Source organism: Montipora capricornis, chromosome 12, assembly GCF_036669925.1.
Source record: "Montipora capricornis isolate CH-2021 chromosome 12, ASM3666992v2, whole genome shotgun sequence".
In the NCBI taxonomy this organism is placed as follows: domain Eukaryota; kingdom Metazoa; phylum Cnidaria; class Anthozoa; order Scleractinia; family Acroporidae; genus Montipora; species Montipora capricornis.
Window position 1 is genome coordinate 10,285,757 of NC_090894.1, and position 12,500 is coordinate 10,298,256.

The 12,500-nt window shown below is 39.6% G+C and overlaps 2 protein-coding genes across 2 annotated transcripts in view; both read left to right on the forward strand.

The window, feature by feature from the left end:
* Positions 1-7,233, forward strand: part of LOC138025924 (uncharacterized) — a 10,487-nt gene extending 3,254 nt beyond the window's left edge. The window contains exons 2-3 of the mRNA XM_068873065.1: positions 1-4,258; positions 5,445-7,233. The exon at positions 1-4,258 is cut by the window's left edge and continues 440 nt beyond it. Of these exons, the coding sequence (XP_068729166.1) occupies positions 1-4,258; positions 5,445-5,467 (4,281 nt within the window). The 3' untranslated portion in view covers positions 5,468-7,233. The remainder of the gene's footprint in view (positions 4,259-5,444) is intronic.
* Positions 7,234-7,711: 478 nt separating this feature from the next.
* Positions 7,712-11,520, forward strand: LOC138025435 (monocarboxylate transporter 10-like). Its single transcript, XM_068872649.1, has 2 exons — positions 7,712-7,816; positions 10,806-11,520. The coding sequence occupies exons 1-2, from the start codon at positions 7,712-7,714 to the stop codon at positions 11,487-11,489; spliced, it is 789 nt and encodes a 262-aa protein (XP_068728750.1). The 3' UTR covers positions 11,490-11,520.
* Positions 11,521-12,500: the final 980 nt, after the last annotated feature.

Genomic DNA, 12,500 nt, shown 5'->3' on the forward strand with positions numbered 1-12,500 from the left:
TCTTCCACTGGTGTTGATACGCCAACCTTCAAGACCCTATGGCAGGAAATTACTGCTGTCCTTATTTCTCTTGGGCTGGATCAGGCAGAGATTGACAGATTACAGGCAGAGCGTTGCGGAGAAGACGATCACATCAACGTTTTAACTGACTGGGCAGATAGTGAACAAAAAATAAAGTCTGAGCTGAAAGAGGTGAAACGAGATGTTAAGGAAGTACTTCAAACCCAGCTAGAAGATCGCAAAACTCAACAGGAGAGTAGTTCCAGGTTGGAGCAAGTGCATGAGATTGTCAACAAGACCCATCGAGCCATCAATGAAGTTCTTAAGAACCACTCAGAAGACCACAGTTCACTTCATGATACTATCTCAAAATTGGATGAAATACATCAGATCGAAAACGAAACCCTTGATGCTATTAAAGAAGTACGTCAGACCAAACTAGAAGACCACAAAACACTTCAGGATGCCGTTTCCAAATTAGAGGGAATATCCCAGGGGCTAGAAAGCTTGAGCAAGAAGCGTGAGATGGACAGAGCAGATGAATTGCTCAGAAACCTGGCTAAGTCCGAGTTCAAAGGAGATATTGAATATCATGCACAGAGATTCCAGGACGGAACCCGTGAATGGATCTTCAAAAGAGTTGACGACTGGCTAGATGATAGAACGTCCCAAAACCGGGCGATGGTAATTAGTGGAAATGCAGGGATGGGAAAATCAGTTATCTCTGCGGTCACGTGCAAACGAATGCAGGAGGCTGGTAGACTTTCAGGAAGCCACTTTTGTCAACATAAAAATGTGCGTTACAGAAGTCCTCAGCTAATGCTTCAGTCTTTGGCTTCTCATCTCAGCCACACTTTACCAGAGTACAAGAAATCTCTCGTGGAACAGCTCTCAAGAAACCTGGGGCCTGTTGAACTCAATAGCATGGGCGTGGAAGAGCTATTCGCGCTACTTTTAAAGGAACCACTTAACAATGTAAAAGACCCAGGAAGAAATATCCTAATGGTGATAGATGGACTGGACGAGAGTGAGTATCAAGGACGCAATGAGCTTCTCGATGTGATTGCAAATCAGTTCTCCAAGCTTCCTCAGTGGATTCGTTTTTTTCTGACAACTCGATCAGAAATAAACATCGCAGACAGCCTGAAACATTTGCAACCCCTACATCTTGATGAAAATCAGGAAGAGAACTTGAAAGACATTCGACTATTCTTTGAAATGCAGCTGAGTCCTAAGATTGCGGTAGAGCAAAAAGATGTTCTCCTCACAAAACTGGTTGAGAAGTCTGAAGGCGTTTTTCTTTATGCTTTTTTCTTGATTGATCACATCCAAGTGAATTTTCCACTTCTTACCCCAGAGCAGGTGGAGAGCAGCTTACCGTTGGGTATTTCGTCGGTTTATCTTTCCCATTTCAAACGGTTAGAGAATGAACTTCGCAAAGAGCTGAAGATGGACGAAGACCAAGTATTGAGGTTTTTGTGCGCCTTTACCGCTTCCAGAGAACCTTTGCCAGTAGCGTTTGTTTCTAGACTGTTGAACCCAAATGGAAGGTCCTTGTCTGCTCAGCGAAGAATAAACAAAGCAATCGCCTGCATCTCTTCGCTTTTGCCAGTTCGTGATGAGTGTCTTCACTTTTTCCACAAATCAATCAAAGACTGGTTGACGAATACCTCGTGCTATGGTCAACATGATTTCACCGTGGACGAGAAGGAAGGCCACGAGATTCTCTTCAACCTTTGCAGGAATGAGCTTGACAATATCAAGCGAAGGGGTGTACATAAATCACCCTTCAGTGACACTGAAAGGTACGCCTTGCAACATGGTGTCCAGCACATGATTGAGCTGAGGGGATCGGGCGAAAGTCCAAGACCTTGTGATGTAGAAGACCTAGTTAATACGTATGTGACCGATTTGGAACTCATTTATGCCAAACTTTGTGTGAACAGCACAGGTTCCTCGGAGGATATTTTCAGTGTTCAAAAGCATATTAAGCCAATTTTACTCAGTGAGCGAAGTAAGTCTCTTTTAATCTCTTTGCTAAAAGTGCTTAGAAAACACTCTTATCTGTTAAGAGACCATCCGCAACTTTGGTTCCAAAGTTTGATCAATGAAGGACCTCCTGAGCTATCATCTGAAGCTGCAATCATCCTCGAAAACAGGCTTCCCACGGTGCCGTACATGAAATACTTAGACAATCAAGAAGAAAATGGAGCGATTAAAGCGCGATTTTACTGTTCAGATACGGTGGCTTGTTTCGACGTTTCACCTGAACTGGACTACATGGTGTGCGAATGCCGCGATGGAACGATCCACTTGTGGTCTCTCGAGACTGCTAACTTGGAATGGAGTCGACCTTCCTTAATTAACAGAGAGTTTCCATATGTGTATCCTGATGGAGGCGCGTATCGTAAGATAGATGATATTTTGACTTTTTACCGTTCTGTGGTTTTTCATCCACGTGGTAAGTCAGTCCTACCGGGGACCCTCAGAAGTGTTTACACTCTCGAAGGAGACTGCATTTCCTTTTATCCTAATAGTAACTGCACATTTTCACATTGTGCTTTTCCTACAGACAAACGAACCATTTTAACAGACTGTTTTGATAATCCAAAAGAAGTTGTCTTGTGGAGTATGGAATCTGGTGAAGAGCTAAGGCGAATAACTTGGAATGATGTTATTACATCTTTTGCGGTTTCCAACGATGGTTCAGAAATTGCTTTTGCCGACGTGACTGGTTCTATCTACCTTGATGTGTCTACAGAACCAAAACACTTGTTCAAGTGCGGCGTGGCACGTGGTATGATGCACTTCACAAAAGACAACAAGGCCCTGGTCTGTGGCGACCTGCCTTATAAGATAGACAACCTCGGATGTGGTCGGTTTGGTTGGGTGTGCGTCGGTAGCCCGCAGTTTATCGTTTGTCCCTCTCTATTTCAACATGACTTCGTCTTGTGGCCCATTGAACCAAAGACTCGGGAAATAGAATATAGTTTTGATGACGGTTTACTGTTGGGCCTGGTGAAAAATGTGCGCAGTGTCTTTTCATCGTTAGATACAGGATTCTACAAGTGGCTTGATAATGGAACAGCACTGGTTGGTAGCCCATCGTTTAAGTACGTCGCGGCAATTCATGTTGACTCGCTAATTGAAGAGAATTGGCCTTTCACCAGACAAGTGGTCAAAGAAGTTGTATTTTCTTCTGAAGGAGATGTCGTTTATTCCATTTCCTCAAAAGATAAAAGTTATGATGCCATTGCGGTTCTAGTGACCGTACTCCGAATGTCAAGTCAAGAAATCTTGTTTAAAAAGTCTTTCACTTGCCCATCACTGTCGCTTGTCCCCGTGAAGGAAGGTGTTGTACTATGTTTGAAGGATAAAGTACCAGAGCTTTGGAATTTTGAGCTGACCGAGTGCATTCGACAAATTCCCAAACTAAAGGGAACTAAAAAGCTTATTCGTTTATCAGATGAACTGATAGCCTGTGAATGGTATGGTCGTACATTAACACCTGAAGAATTATCGGATTTTGGTTATCCAGCAGAGACAGATAATTCCCTGGAACTTCATGCAGAAGATGACTTAATGGAAGATGACGATTTTGTAGAATTCAGGGATTTATTTATCAAAAGACTGAATACTTCATTCCTTTACATCGTCAATGTTACCAGTGGAGAGTGTGTTTCATCTACATGTATCAAGACAAGGGCAAGTTATGACCACCTTGTATTTGTTTCATGCAACAGTCAGAACCTGCTGTTAGTCTGCACAATGGATGAATTAGACTTTTTGGAGGGGGATGAGTTAACTGTTACTTTAGGAAAGAACAACTCCTTTTCCTGTGTATGGAAAAGAAAAGAAGCGCGATACGGCATTCGTTCCTTTACGCCATATTTCATGTTCTCCCCTGAAGAAGAATTTGTAGTGACGTGGGCTTCCTTCAGTTCAGGCCATAGAGTACACATTCTTGATGCAAAAACTGGAGAGACACAGCGCACTTTGCTCGAAGACCAAGATGACATTGTTGATTGTAAGTTCGTTGTTAATGGCGAGTCTCTGGTTTGCTGCAGTGAGGACAATTTCCTCCGATTGTTTGACATCAGATCTGGTGTTCTACTTAGCGTGCTAGACGTTGAAGAGCAACCCTGCTGTTTAGGAGCCTGTTTGGACAAGCCTCTTGTCGCCATTGGCTTATGGGGCGGCAGATTGAAATTCATTCATATCAAGTTGCCAAGTGACCAGGACGCTGAAGGGAAGAAAGGTGAGAATTAATGGATTAATGCAACTGTTTTAAGTGATTTCCTTCGGCTAGCTGCATCACGCATGGCTGTGATAGTATGCCGCTATTAATAGCAACAGTACACGGAAGTGCAGTGAGAAATAAAGTTTTGACACCATCTTTGTACAATAGACCTCTTTCATAATGGCGGCCAAATAAAATATTATTTTGTTTTAATGCTAATAAGCCCTACTAGCCTCGATACGACGAGCAAATTTCAAAAGAATATTTGTTTCAAAACGAGGGCAGTAGGTCTAATTAACATAAATACAAAAGAATATAAGGTAGGTCGCCATTTATGAAACTGGTCTATATTTATGCGGTTATACAGGACACCAAAAAAGTGTTTTGAATACACCAATTTCAATATATTAAAATTCAGCCTTACACAATTGACCTCAGCACGAGGCTCTGGAGAATAATCTCACAAACTCTGTAGTTCTTTTCCAGATCCTCGTACTGAGGTCTATTGTTTTTGGCTGAATTTTAAGATATCGAAATTGGTCAGTTGAAGTAGTAACAGTAATCCTCCGTCCATGGGAATTTTCCCCTACTTTGTCTACTATTTAATGTTCATCCTGTGTCCAATCTTCTTCTATATGTGGCTTGGGTTATTTTTAACTGTTCCCTTTCCTTTACGTTAGTATCCCACTGAGTTAGATACAATTCACGGCCCATTTTGCTTCTTCAAGAGGGTTGATAAGAAAGCGTTTTAGTTCATGAATTTGTCTGAAATTTTGCTTTTTAACGTTTGTGAGAGTTAACATTATCAAGTAAACTCAAAACTCCAACATATGAATGTAAAGTACTAAAGCACTTCTCAGTGATTGCCAAGGAATACCTCTTAAGACTGCTAATTCGGTTTAAACTTAGAATTAAGGCCTAGAATTAAAAACTCTCTGAAGGCAGGTGACAAGAATGGTGTAGATTTTACCCACTTACTTCAGCCTGTCATTTAATCCTGTATATTTTTGTCTTCGCTTTTCAGCTGTGCTTCCGTCAGTACATTTAAGTTTTGTTACCGCACTCTCTTGAACAGAAATTGGATGAGCGTAATCACACCGCCCAAATAAATATTTTTGAACTTGAGCAATCGATGAATTCGTCATCAATTTTAGGTGTTTAGCAGCTTCGGTGCCACTCGCATACATGTCTCTATCTTTTGCAGGTTTCCGTGACAAACAGAAGTGAATTACACATGGATGGTATTCTCGATGTTGTCAGTTACTGGAACGTGTGAAAGCAGATTTCAGAGCGCGGCGGAGTCCACCAGCGTGGGATTAGTTTTGATCCAAGTTGAGTACCAGTTACTCTGAACATTTCAGATGGGAATATGTAAAGTAACTTTATAATTTTATGAGGGAATTAATTTCACATTAAACACTATTTATGTTCATATCTAAGAGGTAAAGCTATGTTAGAGTGATTCCTAAGGGATTCCGTGTACTACTATTATCATCATTATTATTACTGTCATTATTATTATTATTATTATTATTATTATTATTATTATTATTATTATTATTATTATTACATTTTGCCATTTTACAATAAATTTACATTAAATAATTAAAGTTAAGATAAGAACTATGGCGAGGAAACCTCAAGAAACCAGGAGGCTTATACGAGGTTAGGTTTCCTCCCAAAACAGAAATAATTAAATAACACAAACATAGTGGAGCAAGACGTTCAGTTAGGTGTAACACAGGAGTAGGAACGAAGACTAAGGAAGGAATTAAAGGACATTAGCGTTGGGGTATTTTTAATTTCATAACTAAGGGTATTGAAAAATTTGGGGCCTTGAAAAGAGATAGAAAACTGCCTTATGTTAGTCCTGCAAAGAGACAGCGGAAAAAAAGAAGCGTGTCTTGTGTTGTAACTATATAATACTATTATTAACAGAGAAAAAAGAGTCAAATTTAGGAGGGAGATTACCAATAGTAAAAGAATACATAAATTTACCTAGTTGTAATAAGTAGATACTGGTTATTTTGAGAAATTTAAATTCTTTAAAAATTGGATCAGTGTGAGCATCACAACCGGACCTGCTTACTATCCGTATCGCCCGTTTTTGTAATATTGTTAACCTTTTCAGGTTACTTTTGTAAGTGGATCCCCAAACTAAATTACAATAATAAAGATACGGAAGAACCATAGAATTATATAAAGTACGTAACGAGGTTTTAGAAAGGAAATAACTGGATCTATAAATTATGCCAATAGATTTAGATATTTTATGTGCAACAAGCGATATATGGGACTTCCAGGAAAGACAATTATTCAGTACAACACCAAGGAAGAGGGTCTCTGAGACTTGGGTTAACGCTTCCCTATTAATGGAAATGTCAAAATCATAGCGGAGTCTTTTTTGTCGAGGTCTAAACACCAGAAATTTAGTTTTTGTTATATTAAGGGAAAGTTTATTTGCAGCAAACCGGGCTGAGAGCTTATTGAGTTCATTGTTTAAGATATTGTTCAAAGTAACCGGGTCCTTTTCAGAAATAAATAAGTTGGTGTCATCGGCAAATAAAATGGATTCTAGGCCAGAAGCGTCACAAAGGTCATTGACGTATATGATGAAAAATAGAGGGCCAAGAATTGAACCTTGTGGGACACCACAGAGTATTACCTCAGGGAGCGATCTATGGCCGTTATATTCCACAAATTGTGATCTTTGATAAAAATAGCTTTTGACCCAATCCAACGCTAGGCCTCGGATCCCATAGTGTTGTAACTTGTCAAAAAGAATGTTATGATTCACGGTATCAAATGCTTTAGACAAATCAATAAATTCTCCTGCTGCAAAAACAGATGCCTATCCAAGATCTTAACCTCATAATCAAGAAGTCTAATGCAAGCTACCATTCAGAACTTGACGGTCAAGCTTAACAACATTTCATCTCTCATGTCCCAAGCTTGCAGTCGACTTCGGGAACCATGCACAGAAGCCCAATACCATCGAGTGAGTACTTTAATATCAGAAATGAATTCTCAGTTCTACCATGAGATTAAAGCTGTTAAAGGAGCAAAATTTGCTACTCTTCTTGATAAGGCGCCTTCCCACCATAGTACCATTAATCAAGCATCTGTACAACATAAACGTACAGTCGTCACAATCCCTGTTGATCTTCCTCTCACCGACGCGGAGAACTCCGTTCTAAGCGAAGGGCTTCCTTTCGTTCTTTCCTGTAAACAGCAAAACTGACGAGTACCAAGTTAAAGCTGATTGTGAGCGGTATTTTCGCCGCTTACGTCTCAAGGCTTATTTCCATGAGCGCGAAGACGCATCCATGACGCCTGATAATGATCCTTTCACAAAGTTTGAAAACAAGACGTCAACATGGACCCCTCCGGATGGCCAATTTTCAGCCATTGACCATTACATCGACCGTTACCGCCGTAGTATTAATTCTAGAAACTACATACACAAGGCCTATGGTCGTTTCCAACCTACCACATGAGGAGAACCAATTCCGTCTATTAGGACATAAAGATGTCCTAGGAGCAATCGAAAACAATGCCTATGCAAATTGTTGGGAGGTAAAAGAAGTGTATTATAGGATTTGTGCAAGTAGAGAATAATGAACTTCGTATTGACATTACAATACATTGCTGTAAGCCAAAGACTCATTCTAGAATTACTGCTTTGGTTGGAACACGGTTTAGGGAGGGTTGGCACCACATACTCTGGTACCTATTCCCTCACTTGACCAGTGACATTTAATTCATTATTTTCTCAAATCCCGTATACATCTTGTTTACCCCTAAACATTTTGCATAATTATTGTTTGCAACTTCTCCTGGGACATGAAGATGTCTCAAGCGAGATCGAAAACAATGCCTATGCCTGGATCCGCCTCTGGTCAACGTTTTTTTGCTTATAATGGTTTATAATGCTTATAAGAAATATATTATTGCAATTTTTTATAGTCAAATAACTAAAAGATGGAATTTATTTAAGAATGTACGAGTATTGGATGAAGGTCGATGTTCAAACTCGCGCATGACGTTTTTCTTAGCCAGTCAAGAATATCCCGCAATCCAATAGCTTATCTTAATTATGTGTAACTTTTCACTTTTCAAAGTGACTGTAAGTGCAGTTTCTATGTTTCAAAAAACAAGCTATTTCTGGTGAAAGCGAATAAATGTTATATGTTTCAGGACATTAAGAAAGAGACATCAGTTGTAGTCATATGGAAATAGATCAGGTATTTGTATCGACGGTACTCCCAAACGCTACGTACTCATTATGGCTTTATTGTTGACGGAGTTTCTGCTTCAGATCAACCGATGGAGTCCAGTGCTTTCTTGATCGATGCTATAAAAGACATTATAGTTCTAAATATTATGACAAGATTTAACCCTGGCTAACAACAGCTAAAGAAACAATGAAATATTCTTACAGGTTTTAACAGCGAGGACAGCCCAAAAAATCATTATACAGCTTCGAAAACTACGTAACGTTGATAACTTATTAGCAAATATTGTTTATCAAACTGAACTTGAGCTGGAAAAATCGCTGCTTAAAGTGAGCAGAGAGAGTGGGTGCCACTCGAGTATTCTATTACACTTATCTTTGCTTGGAATATAGTTGGCACCTAATATTTACGAATTATAAATCGGAAACGAAAACGCACTCTTTTGGCATTGAAATGTTTAAAATGTTACCTGGACTATCACGTGATTGATACCTTTGAATTAAGAGAGGCTTTTACATGAGAAAATCGGTAAAGTACTGCTTTCGGAAAGAAAAAATATCAGCAAGTGAAATCGGTGAAAGAGTTTCCCGTCATTGAATCTTTTCTTCAACTTAGCTTTCATATTCACTTTGCAATTTATCCCAACATACTTATATTTATTAATTTTTCTCCGTAGCCTTTTTAAAGAGGTAGTTTATTAAGGCCCTGTTTACAAGCAGGTAAGGTAACCCTGCTTCTATGGTTATCCTTGCAGGAGAGTCAAGGGTAGCTCGAGTTTACAAGCAAAATTTCACAGAAAGGGTTACCCTATGCATCGCAAACACAATGGAAACTGTTAAAAAGTTGTCCCGGGTATAGGCGAGTTGTCCCTAGCTAGGGTTACCCTAGCGCCAGGGTAACCCTAGCTGCCTTGTAAACACGTCGATGAAAAAAAGAAGAAATGTGTGAGTGTTAGGGTAACCCTCTTTCTAGGGTAATATAACCCTAGCAATAGGGTTACCCTCCCTTGTAAACAGGGCCTAAGGCAATATATCGTCGTTGTCCTTTCGCATTTATTTTAAACCACGTTAGGACTCACCAGTACGGTAATACTGAATTTTAGGTACCTTATGACTCGAGCATAATACATTTCGCAAGTCGTTTTTAAAAAAAGGCAAAAGCGGACTTTGATCGAGTTTTGCAAGTCATTCGAAAGGAAATTTAGTTTGATATATACACCCTTTTAATAAATCTAATATATGCCGTTTTGCACTGATGACCTCGAAGTCTTGCTTTCAAATTCTATTCAGAAATGTACAAAGGCCTAAAGGTTTTCAGATTTCTTTTCTTGTTTGAAGCCTTTGAGTTTGACATCATTACCGGAAAACTGCATAATTATGTTAGACTTCCTCTCCGGCAATCAGAACAAATTTTCAATTTCTATTCATTTTACCCAAAAATCGGAACAGTTGTTTCGAGATATATTCGTATTTTGTTTTCTTCTTTGCTTCATTTGAACTGTTGATGTACAGTTTCATTGCCCGCTCTGTATATAACGAAATCCGAATCACGAGTGAAAAAGCACGAGTAGTTTTCACCCGTGATTCACCCGACTCCAAAACAAACCGAGTATTCTCGAGTATTCATTTAACACAAAATCCATCCGCGCAAAGCGTCCATACTCAAGATCTAAAGCATTCAACGGAAGTCACTGTGAAATTTATGACCATTTCTCAGTTGTTTTGCTCCACCGGTCGTCCTCGTAAACGTGACAGTCTGTGGTCATGGCTGGTCAGGCTGTGCTTGTGCTACGATGACTTGGATTTCATCGCTCGGGTTTCTTTTTAGCTTTGGAGTTTTCCTGCCAGTGTTTATGGATTATTTCAAGTCATCCAGAGAAACTGCAGGTAGGTAAATTAGTGGGCGTTATGTCAAGAGCTTAATTTGCCATAGCTTGGTACCGATTTCCAATAATCTCGTCAGTTTTGATCCAATTTTGTCAACTACATCGGAGACTGGCACTAACAACAGTTAAACCTCATACACCTTATTTCAAAATAGCCGCCATTTTAGTGTTCGTTTGTTTGCTTGCAAATTGGCCCTTTGCCTCGTTCTTAAACTTAAAATTCAAAAGAATAGTTAACCTTGAACGAGGCAACAAGGGCTAATTTGCCAACAATTAAAAGAATGCTAACTCGTACTCTATCAAGTTCTTTGTATCAGAATTTCGCTAGACACCGCGGTAAACACTATTGAAACTTGTATCTTAAAACCGGATTTCTTAATTGACGTAACATTCATATTCTGGCAGTTTTAAGACCTGTTCCTAAAGTTCCGCTTTTTTATTTTAGCGAATCTTGTTTAAGAAAGACCGCCATGAAGTCTTTTTTTCTTTTTGTCTGATTATAGCATGCCTGGGTTCCGTTTCCATAGCATTGACCTTCTTCACCGGCCATTTTTCGACTGCTCTCATCTCTCCATTTGGCTGTCGCATCACGACTGTGATCGGAGGAGTATTCTGTGCCATGGGCTTGATAGCTAGTTCATTTGTTGAGAACATTTTTGTTCTCTTCTTCACTTACAGTTTTCTGTTTGCTGTGGGTTGCAGTTGCACATTTTCCGTGGGGCTGGTAGTATTGAGCCAGTACTTTAAGAAGCGACAGTCTTTAGCCACCGGTGTGCTCACCTCAGGGCATGGGGGTGGTGTACTCATTTTAGGTCCCACACTAGAGGCCCTTAGAACGGTGACAGGTTGGCAGGCGACCTGGCGCATAATGGCCGGAGTTGCTCTTTTCACGTGCTCACTTTCAGTAACCTTTGACCCCAACGTGGAGACAGATGAAGTCAAAGGCGACCTAATGAAAAGAGATTCCAGTGAAGATAGAAAAGATGAAAATATTATCACGAAAATAAAATCAGTACTTGATTTCTCGGTATGGAAAGAACCTCCGGTGATCGTTTTCATCTGTTGTGTATGCGTGGTGGAGTTTGGCCATTTTGTCCCTCAGATTCACCTGGTAGGTGAAAAGGCTTAGTGAAAACTGATGAAACCAGGAGCCCATGAGTAGGAGCTTTCCTCTCTCATACACACCCTTATGAGTCAACCTTTGTGCGTATCTTTCTATTTTTAGAACGCCACGACTTCCTCGGCTTTTAAAAGGCCAATCAGAGTAAAGTCATTGTCTAACGAAGAGAAATAAAGCAGTAAACCTGTATTTAAATCGTGCAAATTGATGTAAATTTATGTAAATGCGAGTCTCCTGCTCAAGAGTTCGTTCTAAAAATAGAAAGATCGCGCAAAGGTTGACTCAAAGATCTACTGCATATGGAGGCTCCTACTAATGGGCTCTTGATGAAGCGGATTGTTAGCAAATCAGTGTCCACTAACCGTTCTCATAAATGCCAGAATCGTTTAATCCTTGGCTTGCACATGACGTCATTGGGGGCAGTGTTGGTGTACTGAACAATAGCGAAAACGTCTTTCGGGAAATTGGGGCTATTACCTTATTGGTACTAATTTTCGCGGGCACTTAATTTCGCGAAAAAAAGGTCAGCATATTTCGCGGGTCTTTATTTTAGCGATTTGGGTGCAAAACTATTTTCTTAGGGAATTAATTTTCGCGAAAATGAAAAAGAAAACATATTTCGAGAATTTTATTATTATTTTACACTTCTTATTGCTGAAAATCATCAACTCATAACAAAACCAAATTAAACTATAGAAACCGCATCTGTACCAGATGAAGAGGTTCAAAGCAACACAGAGAGTGAAATTTGATTGTTAAACTGTTTTCTTCATTTTTTTTTCTTCATCACTGTTTTCTTCACACATTATACTTTCACATTATAGCTTTCACACATTATACGTAGGCGTGTTTCTTCATTAAATCGAGAAAACTAGAAATATAGGAGGGTATTAAATTTTGCGACATTAAATTTCGCGGGAATTTTTTTTTCGCGTCGCTTTAAGTTCGCGATTTTTTTTAAATCGCGAAAATCGCGAAAATTAATACCAATAGGATATTATGATAAACGCGAGCTACATT

What these genes read in the sequence shown, in the direction of transcription:
- LOC138025435 (XM_068872649.1), top strand. Translation starts at nt 7,712, where the DNA reads ATGGTCGTTTCCAACCTACCACATGAGGAGAACCAATTCCGTCTATTA. An exon ending in CCTATGCAAATTGTTGGGAG is followed by an intron (nt 7,817 to 10,805) that starts GTAAAAGAAGTG and finishes TTTTTATTTTAG; the next exon opens with CGAATCTTGTTTAAGAAAGA.